Source organism: Kryptolebias marmoratus, linkage group LG14 (genome assembly GCF_001649575.2).
Source record: "Kryptolebias marmoratus isolate JLee-2015 linkage group LG14, ASM164957v2, whole genome shotgun sequence".
Lineage (NCBI taxonomy): Eukaryota > Metazoa > Chordata > Actinopteri > Cyprinodontiformes > Rivulidae > Kryptolebias > Kryptolebias marmoratus.
Genome location: NC_051443.1, coordinates 26,359,619 through 26,374,451, shown reverse-complemented (window position 1 = coordinate 26,374,451; position 14,833 = coordinate 26,359,619). Strand labels below are relative to the sequence as shown.

General features: G+C 39.9%; 1 protein-coding gene and 1 long non-coding RNA gene across 6 annotated transcripts in view; one reads left to right on the top strand and one right to left on the bottom strand.

Annotated features, from left to right (window-relative positions):
- Positions 1-70: 70 nt before the first annotated feature.
- Positions 71-5,320, bottom strand: LOC112449987. Its single transcript, XR_003038546.2, has 2 exons — positions 5,144-5,320; positions 71-2,599 (listed from the first exon to the last, which is right to left on the bottom strand). It is a non-coding gene; the product is annotated as an uncharacterized LOC112449987 (long non-coding RNA).
- A 3,618-nt stretch (positions 5,321-8,938) lies between these two features.
- The window catches only part of fer (fer (fps/fes related) tyrosine kinase), a 9,372-nt gene continuing 3,477 nt past the window's right edge, over positions 8,939-14,833 (top strand). For 4 of the 5 annotated variants that reach the window (XM_037979410.1, XM_037979409.1, XM_037979408.1 and 1 more), the window contains exons 1-11: positions 8,939-9,112; positions 10,040-10,171; positions 11,099-11,230; positions 11,300-11,473; positions 11,548-11,647; positions 11,736-11,919; positions 13,550-13,687; positions 13,759-13,878; positions 13,976-14,098; positions 14,223-14,421; positions 14,496-14,594. In XM_037979410.1, coding sequence (XP_037835338.1) covers positions 10,103-10,171; positions 11,099-11,230; positions 11,300-11,473; positions 11,548-11,647; positions 11,736-11,919; positions 13,550-13,687; positions 13,759-13,878; positions 13,976-14,098; positions 14,223-14,421; positions 14,496-14,594 — 1,338 coding nt within the window. In that variant the 5' untranslated portion in view covers positions 8,939-9,112; positions 10,040-10,102. The remainder of the gene's footprint in view (positions 9,113-10,039; positions 10,172-11,098; positions 11,231-11,299; positions 11,474-11,547; positions 11,648-11,735; positions 11,920-13,549; positions 13,688-13,758; positions 13,879-13,975; positions 14,099-14,222; positions 14,422-14,495; positions 14,595-14,833) is intronic. The other variant, XM_037979407.1, reaches the window with a different exon arrangement.

Genomic DNA, 14,833 nt, shown 5'->3' with positions numbered 1-14,833 from the left:
AAAAAACAATCCATAACTTGTCAATAACTAAAGAAGGATAGCAGATAGTTATAAAATAAGTGTTAAAACATTTTTGACACAACAAACTTTAATGCCTTATTTAAAAAAAAAATCTGATTGGAAAATGAATGTGACAACAGAATTTTTAAACAGCACCAGTTTGAGATAACAATCAATAATGGAACCTGATCAGCCAATAGCAAGTAGAACTGATCTCAGGTTTCTGCAGATGTCGACCTATCAGGTGACAGGACAATATGGATAAACAGAGGTTGCCTAGCAACTGTAATATACACATAAATGTACACACACTGTGTATAATGTTATTTCTACTCTTCATCAATAATTTCTGACCAGATCAGCTGATTTAAGAACAGAAACCAGATTAGACTGGGACAAGTTCTATATTTGGACCACAGAATCAGGAAACTGAACTCAGAAAGTCTGTGACTGGAACTCCAGCTAAGGTCAAAGATTTTCACAGGTGAAAGATGTTAATTCCTGAAACAATATTATAAATCCTTTTGCTGCTGCACTTGTAGGAAATAAGAACCAAAAAAATTAGATGACTTCGTTTTATTTATGTCTGAATTTGATAAAAAATGATTCAATGCAAATTAACCAAAATATCTGGGAATGAGCGCAATCCAATCAAGGTCAATCCTCTCCTGACATCAGACATAAAGATCAGTCTGAGTGATGAAACAAGAACTGATGTCAGACAGCTGCTCAGCTGGGAGACAGGGACAAACTCAGGTTTGTTACAGTCAGAGTCTGTTACCGTGGTGATAAGGTCAGAGTCCACTACCATGGTGACAGAGTCAGAGTCAGTTACCGTAGTGATAAGGTCAGAGTCTGTAACCATGGTGACAGAGTCGAAGTCTGTTACTGTGGTGACAGAGTCAGAGTCAGTTACCCTTGTGACAGAGTCTGTTACCGTAGTGATAAGGTCAGAGTCTGTAACCATGGTGACAGAGTCAGAGTCAGTTACCCTTGTGACAGAGTCTGTTACCGTAGTGATAAGGTCAGAGTCTGTTACCGTGGTGATAGAGTCAGAAATCGTTACTGTGGTGACAGAATCAGACTCTGTTACTGTGGTGACAGAGTCAGAGTCCGTTACCGTGGTGATAGAGTCAGAAACCGTTACCGTGGTGATAAGGTCAGAGTTTGACTAGCTTCTCTTTCTGAAACAGAAAACTAAGTTTCCCTGAATTTAGGCTCAACTAACCTTCTGGAGTATCCCCTAATGACAGAAAGTTTCAGACTGTTTCTGGTCACCCACGAAGAGGTATCAGTTGATTGATTATTGATCAATTATGTGTTTTTATCTTTATACAATAAATTAATATTTATCAGATTTGAATGTTTAGTCAAAAGGACAAGTGAACAGGATGTAAACAGAAACAAACATGTAAATATTCAGTAAATGTTGTTCATGACTGCATGATTTCTGTTTAATGTATTTATATATATTTTTAATTCCTTCATACTAAAATCCATGTTAAAGAACAATAAAAATACTTTCTGTGTTTGAACAATATTCAGATATGGAAAAAACAAACATATCATCTGAACTAAAAAATATTCCAACATCCTAACAAGAAAAATCTCAAATTTACATAAAAAAAAATTAATTGAAATCAAAAACATTTAGTTTTACAGCTGTCATAAGTTGCTTCATCATTTGTTCAAAATATCTTTCTCTTCAAATGTGATAAATTTCTTTATTACTGTCATCAATATTTTTGACAAATTAGTTTTTATTCAAATGAAAATAGTTTCTAACAATCAGAGTCAAATATTTAGTTTAAATGAAGCTTTTGCTCTTTTTTTATCTGCAGCCAAATAAGAATTATTTTAATTTATCAAACATTTCCAACATTAAATATATAAATATGATCTAAATTCTGGAACAGTTCAAATATATTGGAAATGAAGTAAACAACATCAAAGCTGTAAAACAAAATGTTTACAAACATCTCATCACTTTTAGGCATCGTCATGGCAACAACAGAACAGCAGCTATTTTGTGTCAGAAATATTTAAACAGCAGGAAAGAGAACCAAAGAATCAAACAGAGGTTCTTTAAAGTCCTCAGGTTCCTCAGGTTCCTCAGAGTCCTCAGAGTCCTCAGGTTCCTCCGAGTTCTTGGGTTCTTTAAAGCTCTCAGACCTCATGTGTGCTCTGTGGCCCTTTGGTTCTGTATGGGTTCATACGGGGTTCTGGTCCTGCAGAAAGTGGTTGATAACAGCTTATCAATAAGTGTGATTGACCTTCCACAGGTGGAGGGGCTCTAAAACTGAGCCAGTCACGTCTCCTGTTGTGATGATGTCACTTCTTCCTGCGGCAGCGGTAGCAGCACGCGCGGCAGCGCCCACTCTCCTCCTCCCCTCCGTCATCGTCTTTGATCGTATATGGTGGGGGGGCAGAGCTCTTGTCTGCGTACGGGTTCTCGCTGTTTAAAGCCATCTGATTGGCTATAACTGTTGCTGTGTCATCAGAGGAGCGCAGCTTTGCCCGTGGGATGGTCACCTGACCATATGGGTTTTCCAGGGAAATGTTGATGTTTGAAGACATGGCAGAGTTGTCAATCTAAGACCTGACCAATAAGAGAAGTTGGAGCGAGAGAGAGAGAGAAAGAGAGCAATCTTAGTTTGTTTAGAAATAAAAATAGTCAGAATAAACACAAATATATTCTGAAAAACTGATGATGTCACTGCTTCCACATTCACCAAACTGATTTTACAGACTAAACCATCAACAAACCAATCAGACAGGGTAGCAACAGAGTTTGTTGATTTCTTTCTTTGGCTGCTTTTATGCTCAGTTCCAGTCAGAAGTTTAAATTCCCTCATCCTGGGCCTGAATGTCAGATGAACTTTGTCTTTCATTAATTAATTTGATTTTCCAGGGTGGAATGATTCTTTGTCTTTTGGTTGTTCCTTTCAGGGGTCTCCACAGCAAATCTTCTGAGGTCTTCCTAATCTTTTCCTGCCTAACAGCTCCATCTCCATCATTTGTCCAATATATCTACTAGCTCTCCTCACCAAAAGCCCAAACCATCTCAATGTGGTCTCTCTAGATTTATTTGTAAACTGCTCAGCCTTAGCTGTCCTCTGATCTACTCATTTTTAATCCTGGTCCCTCCCAATGAAAATCTCAGCATCTTCATCCCTGCCATCTCCAGCTCAGCCTCTTGTCTTTTAGACAGTCTCACTGTTTTCAGACCATACATCATAACCAGTGTCATTGCTGTCTTTCTAAACTTTTACTTTTGCTGCTGTTGTCACCTATTAACCCTGACACTTGTCTCCACCCACTCCATCCTGCCTGCACCTTTATCTTTACCTTTTTTGTGCATTGTCCATTGCTCTGGGTGGTTGACTCCAGGTATTTGAACTCATCGACCTTCACTACCTCTACTCTTTGCATCTTCATCTTTCCTCTTGCCTCCTTTACATTCACACTAATATTTTCTGTCTTGTCTCTTCTGACATTCATTCCTCTTTTCTCCAGTGCACACCTCCACCTCTCCAGGTTCTCTTCTACCTGCTCTCTACTCCCACTAATTATTGCAATGGTATTTACAAACATCAAAATCCACAGAGCCTCCTGCCTGACCTCATCTGTTATCCTGTTCATCCCCAATGCTAACAAGAACGGGATCAGAGCTGATCCCTGTGTTTGTTTGACAGCACTCACTGGATTGATCAATATTTGTCTTTCCTCAAATGAAATGAAACTGGTTCAGATGTTCAAGAACAACCCAGGAACCACCCAGACTCAAACCTGCCATGAACTTTAACCTAACGGAACAGCAGTGTTCCTGTCCACCAGTGTACCTGTCCAAAGTGAAGCTAGTTTTTCCATCACTGTGGACTGAGAGAACCAAGAAAGAAGCTCCTGCTCCAATTGTCACACCTTCAAGCTTGACTGAAACATGCAGCTGTTCACATGGACAAGATAAATGTCTTCTGGAGAAAAGTCTGATGGTCAGACCTGAGAACACTTAACCAACTGCCAAGAGGCTCTTTCACAAAACAGTTCAGTGAAATGGCTGCACCAACCAATTCATCTTTATGCTGCTGCTTACAGTTCTTAAAGCACCAATGGAGCCACATCCCACACAGAAATGAGCTTTCAGAAATGAAGTGAACACCGTGGAACCAATACAAGAGTGGAGCAGAACTCAGCTGTGTTGACATGGAGTGCAATGAAAAAAACATGTGATGGACTTCAACAGATTCCCTTTGTGATTAACAAAGTTTTTAAACTAAATGCAAAGTTGCTGTGTGTCAGGATCGATCTTCCCTCAATAATAAACCTGTTTGTTTAATCCTGTAACTGGGTGGTCACACAGATCAGATGTCATCACTTCGTCACATTATTAAGCTTCATAACCTTTTCACCTGTCGACCGTTTTGGCTCTGCTACCGCCTTACTTCACAGCACAAAGGGGCATCAGAGGGGGGTCGGCTTCGACCTCATCACCACCTCAGTCCATTCAAAAATCCCACAGAGGAATCCAGAAGATGTTCAAGTCTTGGATTGTTTTGGTGTTAGCATCATGCTGTGGTACTGGTGCATTGCACAAAATGGATGAAGGACAAGGAGGACTTCCTCCAGATTCTTCAACTCCTCCTCAAATCAACACATGAATGGTTGAAACTTGGACACAGTTGGGACCAGCAAGACTACGATTCCAGACACACTTCAGAACTGGTTTCTGATTGAATAAATCAGACTAACATGAAGCTTCTTTAATAACCCTCCCAAAGCCCTGACCTCAACCTGTTAGAAAATTTGTGGAGTCTGGATGAAAGCCAGGCCCATGAAGGAAACCAGCCAGTTAAAATAAACTCTACCAGTTTTGCCAAGAAGAAGAGGGGTCAACTATCACCTAGATATTTTCAAACTCCCCAGGAAAAGCAAATAGTTCTGATAAATTAATAAAAAACATTTATGTTTATGACAAGTGGATGGAAACTTCTGACTGCAGCTCTATCTATCTATCTATCTATCTATCTATCTATCTATCTATCTATCTATCTATCTATCTATCTATCTATCTATCTATCTATCTATCTATCTATCTATCTATATTTTGTACCTTCAGATCAACACATAGTTTCAGGAGACTCACCTGATCACATCCGCAGGTGTGTCTTCTTTTCTTGTATCCTGTTTATTTATTTATTACAAAATGTCCACCTTTTCTTCTTCTTTTCTGTAATAAAAATGGAATTAAACTGACCCAGACAACGAATGTGACTCCGCTCTCTCTACCTCTCTTCTCTATATAAGTGAAGCTCTCTTGGCCACCTCACCCAAACCTGTTCTACCTGCTGACACTCCCTCTCTCTCTCTGTTTATTCTCTGTTGAGCTCGTCTACAGGTGCAGCTCACCTGACGACTTCTCTTTCTGTTCCTCCTACTGGGTTGTCATGTTTCTACAGAATCTCATGTTTTTATTTCTTTTCATTTCCTTTTTTAATGTATTTTTTAAAATATATTTGATAATTTTTTCTTTTCAGTCAAATTAAATCTCAGCCGGAAATCTTTTAGGTAGGTAGGTAGGTACATTTATTTATATAGCACTTTTCAGCCCAAGGCAACTCAAAGTGCTTTACAACACATTTTAATTGTAAAATATTTGGTTGTGAGTTTTTAATTAACTGATTTGGGTCATGTGACTGCAGTGTGTGATCCCTTTGTTGACTGTGATTTATTTGTTGTGTGATTGTCTTGAACCAGTCGTGTGTTCTCACCTGGTCAGGTGTTACAGTGGAACTCTTTCAGGACTAAACAAACACAAAGTGCTGTGGCCATGTGACAGACATAAAGAAGAATCATGAGTTGAACAGATGGAAGTAAACTTGTCCTGTATCTGAAACTAGTTGGACAGAAACTGCTTGTTTCTTCCTCCATTCCTTTCATTTCCAGCTCAAAGCTCCACCCACCGTCAGCTGAGAGGTAGACGGATGGTTTCTGGATAATAAACCATCCGTTTGGTTCTGCTCAAAGACATTGTAGTTTGTTCAGATTTGTTTTCTGCCTTTATTAAAAATTGAATAATAAATATATAAAAAGTGATCAAATGGTCCTAAAGCTCCCTAAAACGAAATCGCTGCCCCCTGCAGTCCAACACAGGAACTGCAGCTAGTTTTGTTTGTTTAAAATGTCTAAAAAATACAACAAAACGTGAATTTTACCTAACTCATGCCATGAAAACACTGTCACCAGCAGCATATTTAATCATAATTAGCATCTAAATTAAAACACAACAGGTAACATACAATCAAAATACCATTTTCTGTTTCTTTGTTTTTTTTGGTAATTTATTGCATTTATATATATATATATATATATATATATATATATATATATATATATATATATATATATATATATATATATATATATATATATATATATATATATCAGTACCAGATAATCATACTATATTAGTAACTGTTGAATAAGCATGTGCCTGAAAATAAATAAATAAAAACAAACAACCAAATAAATGACCAATTCAGGGTGTAGATCCTGGTGCAAAGTCATCCAGAACATGGCAAATTCATAAATAAATAAACAAAGCAACTGGACTTCTGTTCTGTAGTTGAAGATGTTTCCTTTCTCATCCATGGAGCTTTCTAAATTCCAAACTGGAGAGTTCCAAGCTTTAAACTGCAGGACATTCCATTTTATTTTATTTTATTATGACAATTAGGTATACTGATAAATGAGAAAAAGTATTTTATACTAATATTAATAATCATTTGCTTCATATGCTACTGTTGTACAGAGAGTGAAATATTGCCAGTTAAAATATTAAAGAGGTAAAAATAAGACATTTATAAAGAATGATCAAAGATGGTTTTAAGTGTGTCTGTTGTGTAAAATGTAAATAAAATTAGAATGCAATGATTTGCAAATCTCATGAACCCACATTTTATTGTTGTTCTTTTGGCTGCTCTCCTCTTCACGGGTCACCACAGAGAGCACACGTCACACAAAAGATTTGACAAGTGGACCCAAACCTGCAGCCTCAAGATTTAAAGACTTCCACTGAGCGACCACAGGCCTCGTTCTTTATTCATACGGAAACATAATAAACATATCACATGGCAAAGTTAAGAAATTGGAAAAAATTGGCAACATATCTCTTTAAAGTTGTTTCAGTGCCATGTTTTCTCCTCTTATTTTAACAACAGTCTATAAACAGACAGGTTATCATGGCTGGAAACTCTGGGCACAAATTTCCTGTAAGCCCTAAAGGTTACATAAAAAGAGAAATTTATGTGCCACATATTACATTCACAAGCACAGAGCTATGCCGTCTACAACATAAAACAGATCATTTCATCTTAACTTTGCATTCCTTTTTTTGATATTAATTCTCAGCAGATTGGTTTCAATAGTATTTACAGCATAGTATGAATTAATAATTAAAACAGCACAAACAGGCAGTAATCTGTAAAAAACACAATGATATATATATTTTTAAAAAGTATGTAAACCACCTACTTTCTTCTGGTCTACCTTAAATAAAACTTTTGTATTATATCACCCAAGTCCAACTCCCTGAGCAGCTTGGACTCCATGATCCTTCTTCATCCCTCAGATTTCCTAAAGAAACTCAGGATCAAATTTAATGGCATTTTATACACATAAAAATACATTACAGACAGCAGGTGCAAATATCTAACAAGTATAAGTTAAAAAGATAAGTTTAAGACCATACTAACATACAAGTCATGCTTAAGACATATATAGGTTTATAAGTAAGTATTAAAAAGTATTATAAGTATTAAAAACATGACTTTGTGCTGTTCAATGTTATAACTGCTCTGGGATAAAAGCTGCTCTTTAGCCTCATGATCGTTGAACCTGCTGTGAGTGTACATCTCAGACCTCTATAAGAAACTACAGTGTTCAGAAACCATACAAAGAATAATAACAAGAGGGTTTGGACAGATGCTGGTGTAGATTGTTCTGTAGTTTAAGATGTTTGCTTCTTAAAGCCTGGAACTCCATGCTCTCCAGTTTTGAATTGGGAAACCTCTCCAGACAGGAAGCAAAATGTCTTTAACTGCAGACGTCCAGTTGTTTTTTTTTTTTAAACTTTTTGCAGAGGGATTGGACGTTGTCGGCTTCCGTAGGGGTTGCTTCCAGCTTAAAGCTTTTGTATTAAATTCAGAGGCTTCTACTGTATTTGTTTGTTTGTTTGTCTTTGTTAATGTGGCTTTTTTTTTTTTTTATTAAACATTTGAACATTACAAAGTCACGTGGCATGCACATACATGAAGAAGATACATCTTATAGGCTTAAGGCACACATAAAATTACAAGATAACCTTAATGAAAAGTTAAAATAAATAAATGAAATTAGGCAGACATCAAGCAAAAGCAGAATGACAAAAACAAATGGAAAAAAAAACAAAAACAAAGGGGCACTAGTTTTCAAATAACTTCACTTCATTATAGGCGTCCAAGAGCTGTATTCCATATTTGTTTTTCATCAGTTTTAAAGTTCTAAAGTGGTTATCCATTAAAAGGTTTTTAAAGGCTGAAAAGTTAGGTTTTCTATTTCCCCATTTACAGGAGTGGATGAAGAATTTCGCGAGGATCAGCAAGTTATTAAGTATCAGGTCAGTTCTTTTGTCTCTGTGGGTGGTTCCAAATATTATATCCTCTCTTTTTAAGGGATGACTTAGGAAAAGTTTCGTTGAGATCCAGTCCTGAAAGTTTCCCCAGAATGTTCCAGTATGCATACAGAAGAAAAAAAGATGATCTGTTGTTTCAATGTCATTATCACAGAAGGTACAGCTGTTAGTGTCAAAGTTGAATCTTTGTCGTAAAAGTTCCCTGGATTGTTAATGTGGCTTATCCCCCCTTCACCCTAACCCTCTGCCGTCCTCCTCCCGGTTTCCGTTTCCGCCGGAAGCCCCTCCCTGTTAGCCGTTAGCTCCGCAGCCAGACGACAGGAGGAGAAACCGGGAAACGGAGGAGAAAAACACCGTGAAGAGGAAGACATGAGTCCGGAGGCGGGCCGCAGAGAACCGCGGTGACCATTCAGCCACTCTCCCGCAGGATAAACCCGGTTCCAGGTTCGTATTTCCAGCGGAAAACAGCCGTTAGGTGGGAAAAAAAGCAACTCTCGAACTTCCAGTCCTCCTGATCGGGCTACTGTTGAGGTTCCGGACGGGCTAAGAGCTGCAGCTGGTTCTGGCAGGCTGAGAGCTGCTGCTGGTTCCGGACGGGCTGAGAGCTGCAGCTGGTTCTGGACGGGCTGAGGTGTAGTTTTTGCCAGTAAAAATCTGGAGGAGCTGAAGCTAGCTGTTAGCATGCTAGCTTCAGTTTTCATTATTTTGAATGAGACTGAGCGGCTAACGTTAGCTTAGCTTCAGTCTCTCACTCTCCGAAAGGAATTTAAAAGTTCTAAATCTCGGAGCGACCCGTAAACACAGAGTTCCAGTTGGGTTTAGTCTCATTTCGTTCCGAGCTTTCTGGGAGAGAGTTTTGATACGTTTCTGAAAAGTTGAAGAGTATCTTTGTAAAATGTGACAGTTCGTGAGTTCTTGCTGTCAGATGATGGTGGAACAGTTTCGCTGTTTTATTGAAGGTGTTATTGGTGTTTTAAAGCCTTGAAAACTACAGCCAGCAGTAAGGAAACAGTTTTATATGCATGTTGATGACTTCGGGTTAAAATGCATCTTGAATCTAGATCATATTAGCAGGATTTATACTTTAAATTGAGAAAAATAATTCAGACATAAGGTTTTATGTTGACTTTGGAAAATTAGTTTAATCTCAATTTTAAAATTCAAAACCTTTTTGTCTTTAAGTAAGGAAACCTGCTTTTCAGAAAGTTTGACAAAGCACAAGAAAATTAAGATGCTGGCCACCACCTTTCAATAGTCTGTTACAGCAACATTATTACATTATTCAGTCATTCTCATTAATGTGTTCATTATTCAGTCATTACCTGTAACCAGACTTCAACTGCTCTGTTATGAACAAATCTCTTTCCTCAGACAAACATGCAATCATCCGTCTGTCATCAGGACCACAGTTAGAGACGGACTCACGGATCCACCATGGGCTTTGGTCGGGATCTCACCAACTCCCACGAGGGGCTCCTGAAGCTGCAGGACTGGGAGATAAAGGTATGGCTGGAGATTCTCTCTTACATCTCAATCACACCTGTTGTTGTGGAGAAATAATATCACATTTCAATATATATATATATATATATATATATATATATTTATTTTAAACTTTGGCTTGAATAGAAATCCAGACTAAACATTCAAAATTCAACAAAAGTTTCAATAACAAAGAAGTTTTACACCTTTTACATTTCTTTTTAAAAATGTTTTGAAGGTAAATACAAAATGTAAACAATAATAAATAAATAGTTTATGTATTTTTTGGATGAGCAGATTAAAGCATGTTTTCATCATGTTTGGGATTTCAAGGTGGGCTAACAGCAGGTTCTGACGTTCTCCCTGAGCTCAAAAACTTGATGTGAAGATAAACGATTCACATCAAATCCCAGATGCACACGATGTGATTGGATCTGTGGTGCAGCTGTGTACCAAAGCAGTTTTGAAATTATTCTGCTTCTGGCTTTTTCGGGCCTAATTTTTGCCTGCTTGTTTGTTTTTATGGTTTTATGGTTTTGTAAAAGTGTATTGTTATTTTCAAACAAGACCACACAATTTTTTGTGATATGTTTATATGAAGAGCACTAGAACTGAAGGTGGGTGGACTTTCTCCTCCCATGACTGAATAAAAAGTCACTCAACTTTATTTCAGAGGGAATCATCAGTCTGACATTAACATCTTAAGTCTGTGTTCTCACATTATCATATGATGGAAACACCTGGGAGACTGTGATAATGTGACATCACAGGTGTGGTGTCAGGAAACAGTGCCAGCATCATTGTAAAAAAATTCAAATGTCCTCTGAAAGCAGTGTTTCTCACAAACCTTACATAATGACATGAATAAACAGAAACTTTGTTTTTGTCCGTGTTGTTCTCTGACGTCACTTCCTGTCACGCTAACTCTCTCACTGTGGCGCCCTCCAGTTGTTGGAGACGGTGAAGCGTTTCATGACGCTGCGAGTGAAGAGCGATAAAGAGTACGCTGCCCTGCTGCTCAGCATAACTCAGCAAACAGAGAAACAGGAAGCTGCTGACTATGTCAGCACGGTCAGCAAGGTAGGCTGCTTAACTGTTGGGGGCGGGGCCGGTTAGGTGACCTGGTCTTAGTGTAGGCATGTCTGTCAGTCCTGGTCTCAGGTAATTCATCAGACGGAGGCGTTGGGTCGGATCATGAAAGGTCACGCCGATGATCTGAACTCAGGCCCGCTACACCGCCTTGCCACACTGATTCGAGACAAGCAACAGGTGAAGAAGAGCTACCAGAGTCTTCATCAGCAGCTGGAGAGCCACAACTACAAGGTATATTGGAAAACACTTGTGGGGTGGGTTCTGGTTCAGTTCTCTGCTGGTCCAACTGTTTTTGTTGTTGCTAGGTAACCAAAAGCGAGCTGGAGAAGCTGAAGACTACATATCGTCAGCTGAGCCGAGATGCCAACAACGCCAAAGAAAAATACCGTGAAGCTCTGGCCAAAGGTTTGTGGTTGCCACGCTACACATGCTTTATGTTTACATAATTTCCTGCCACACTTAGTCCTACCCCTCCTGTCCCACCCGATCACAGGCCGAGAGGCTGAGCGTGCACGGGACCGTTACGACAAAGCGACAGCAAAACTTCATAACCTTCATAATCATTATGTGTTGGCGGTGTGCGGCGCTCAAACACATCAGGACGAGCATCGACGTCATGCGGCGCCGGCGCTGCTTGACGCACTGCAGAGAATGCAGGAGGACATGACACTGGCACTGTGAGTCATATGATCCCACCCACTGTAACTGCTATAGGGTTAGGGGTAGGATGGATGGATCCCAGACAAAAACTTAGTTGTCATAGCAGCATCAAGGTACTTTACAAAATGTCAACACAGTAATAATAGTACAAAAAGAAATTATATAAAGAAAATACATAAACAAGAGTGGTCATGAAGTAGTAACATGAATGACAACATTTGCAATAATAACAATGTCCGTAAAAGGGAAAAGTACTATTTGGTTAGCAGTCAATGTAACTTATTGCATGATGCATTTATTTGTACATGATAATATTAAAATATTGTGTGTGGTAAGAGAAAATGTGCTACATCAAAGCTGTGCAGAAATATCAGGAATGTGCAAATTTATCTAGAGCGTGCAAATATTTGTTCATGATAAAGTTGAATCGGTTTAGTCCTGCTCAGTGATCTCAGATCTAGGAAAAGTGGATAAATTGTGGTGTCTGATGGTGGCAGGGAGGAACGGTTTCCTGTACTGTTACTTTGTGCATCTGGGGTGAATGAGTCTGTTGCTCATGCAGCTCCTAACATTGTCTATGGTTCTTTAAAGGGGTGGGAGTTATTGTTCGTTTTTGCCAGCAGCTTTGTTAGCATTCTGTCCCTGGCCACCTCTTCCATGGTGTTGAGCTTCAACAGACTGCTATTTTATCAGTTTATTCAGTCTGTTGACGTTCTTTGCTTTAATGTCAGCATCTAGCACAAGTCAGGGAAGAAAATGGTGTTAGCAACGACAGACTGAAAAAATATATAGAGCGTCCTATTGCAGACGTTGAGAGTAGAGGTGAAGGCTTATTCCTGCTGAAGTCTACCAGTCTTTTTTGTTTTGGTCATTTTCAGCTGCAAGTGATTCTCTTCATACCATCTCACAAAACAGTAGATCAGGCCTCTGTACTCGTCCTCCTGGCTATTCTCCACATATCCAACTATGGCAGTGTCATCTTTCTGCAGATGACACCTCCCTGCAGTACTGAAAGTCTGCTGTTTAGGTAGTGAAAAGGAAAAGAGGGAGAGTACGGTTTTCTTAGGAGTGCCAGTATTGCTAATCAGACTCTCAGACCCACAGCTCTTTAGTTTCATAAAGTGTGGTCTTCCTGTTACATAGCTGTCGATCTACGTGACCAGGGGAAGATCCACTTACATGTCCTCTAGTTTATTCTTCAGCTGTTCAGGCTGGATTGTGTTGAAGGTGTGGGGAGTTTGAAGAAGATGATGCAGACTGTGGTGGTGGGTCTATCTAGAAGAGAGTATGCTCTCTGCAGATAAATAATTCCATCATCTACACCCAGATGAGGCAGGTATGCAAACTGCCAGGGGTCTTGAACTGGTCTAACTTGTGGTCTGAGGCGTTTTAATACCAGTCTCTCAAAGCCCTTCGTAATGTGAGGTCAGTTCAACTGGCCTGTAGCCATTCAGAGCTGTAGGATTGCTTTTTTCTGGCACTGGGACTCTCTGAAGGTCCAGGCTCAGATTGAACAGATACTGAAGTACTTCAAAAAGTACAACTGTATAGTACTAAGGAGCAGGACTGGAAAGTATATGTTTGTGTTCTTCTGTAGTAGAAGTATCCAGGAGGAGTACTGTAGGACTGTTCTGTGTACTCCTGCAGTAAAAGTATCCTGGAGGAGTACTGTGAGATCAGCAGCCTGTTGACAGAGGAGATCGTTAAAGTCCATCAGGAAATTTCAGCGGCAGTTCAGCAGATTGACCCACTCACAGAGTACCAACACTTCATCGATGCCTACAGGTCAGTCTGACCCTGGTTTCTGAGGCGACAGCCTGGTTGCCATGGTAACTGTCTGTCTGTCTCTCTGTCAGGTCTCCAGAGATGCCAGAGGTGAGGGTGGAGTTTGATGCGTCTTTATTGGAGGAGACGGACAACATCCCAGTCAATGAGATCATGTGGAACACCCTAACGGTCGACAGTCTGCAGGCCACGTGAGAATAAAACTGCTTCCTGCTGCCTTCCAAATTAAAAGTTGGTTGTTGTGAAATTCAGAAAGTTGTTTACCAGATCAGTTTATTTGTTTGTCAGGTTGTCATCGACCACAGCAGAGCTGGCGCTAACTCAGCAGAACCTGAAATTAAAGGAGGAGTCAGCTGACAACATAGAGTCCAAAATCCAAATGGGTCAGCAGAGCGCTGAGAGGAAGAGCGAGTGAGTTCCAGGGGGTGGAGTCAGCAGCTGTCTGTACCTGTGTCCTCTCTCACTTCCAGGGGGTGGAGTCAAAAGCTCTCTGTACCTGTGTCCTCACTGCCTGTCTGTCTCTCACCTTTTCCAGCTGTGTCCTGCTGCTCAGTCAGAAACTGTCTCTCCTCGAGCTTCGGCATAGTGTCCAATCATTGCGCAGCTCTGAGGCTCGACTTCTGTCCCAGAAGGCCCTGCTGGATGCTAAGATGGCTGCTGCAGTGGCGTCTCCACCGCCGCCAGCATTCCCGGCTCTGCAGTATGAGGACGACACCCGGTCCGTTGGATCAACTGTAAGTCGAACCATTTCACAGGAACAACTCTTGATGTTCAGTTTCTGGAAACGAGTTATTTGCTTTTCCTGCAGGACAAGACGAAGGAAAAGAGTTCTCGCTTGGATAGTCTGCGTCACTCTCTGGCTGGGATGATTCGATCTCCTAAAGCCATGCTGGGCTCTTCGAGTTCGGTGAGGTCATTGTTGTTACAGCTCATAACGACTTACTGCAGATGATAAGTCTGCTGGTGTAGATTCTCAGTCATCCAGGCCATGGTAAATTCAAAAAAAGTTAAAAAACAAAAACAACTGGACTTCTATTCTGTAGCTGAAGACGTTTCGCTTCTCATCCGAGGAGCTTTCTCAATTCAGAAATAGAGAGTGTGGAGTTGAGCTTTTAAAGCTGAGATGTGATGTAAGCTGGATTGCTT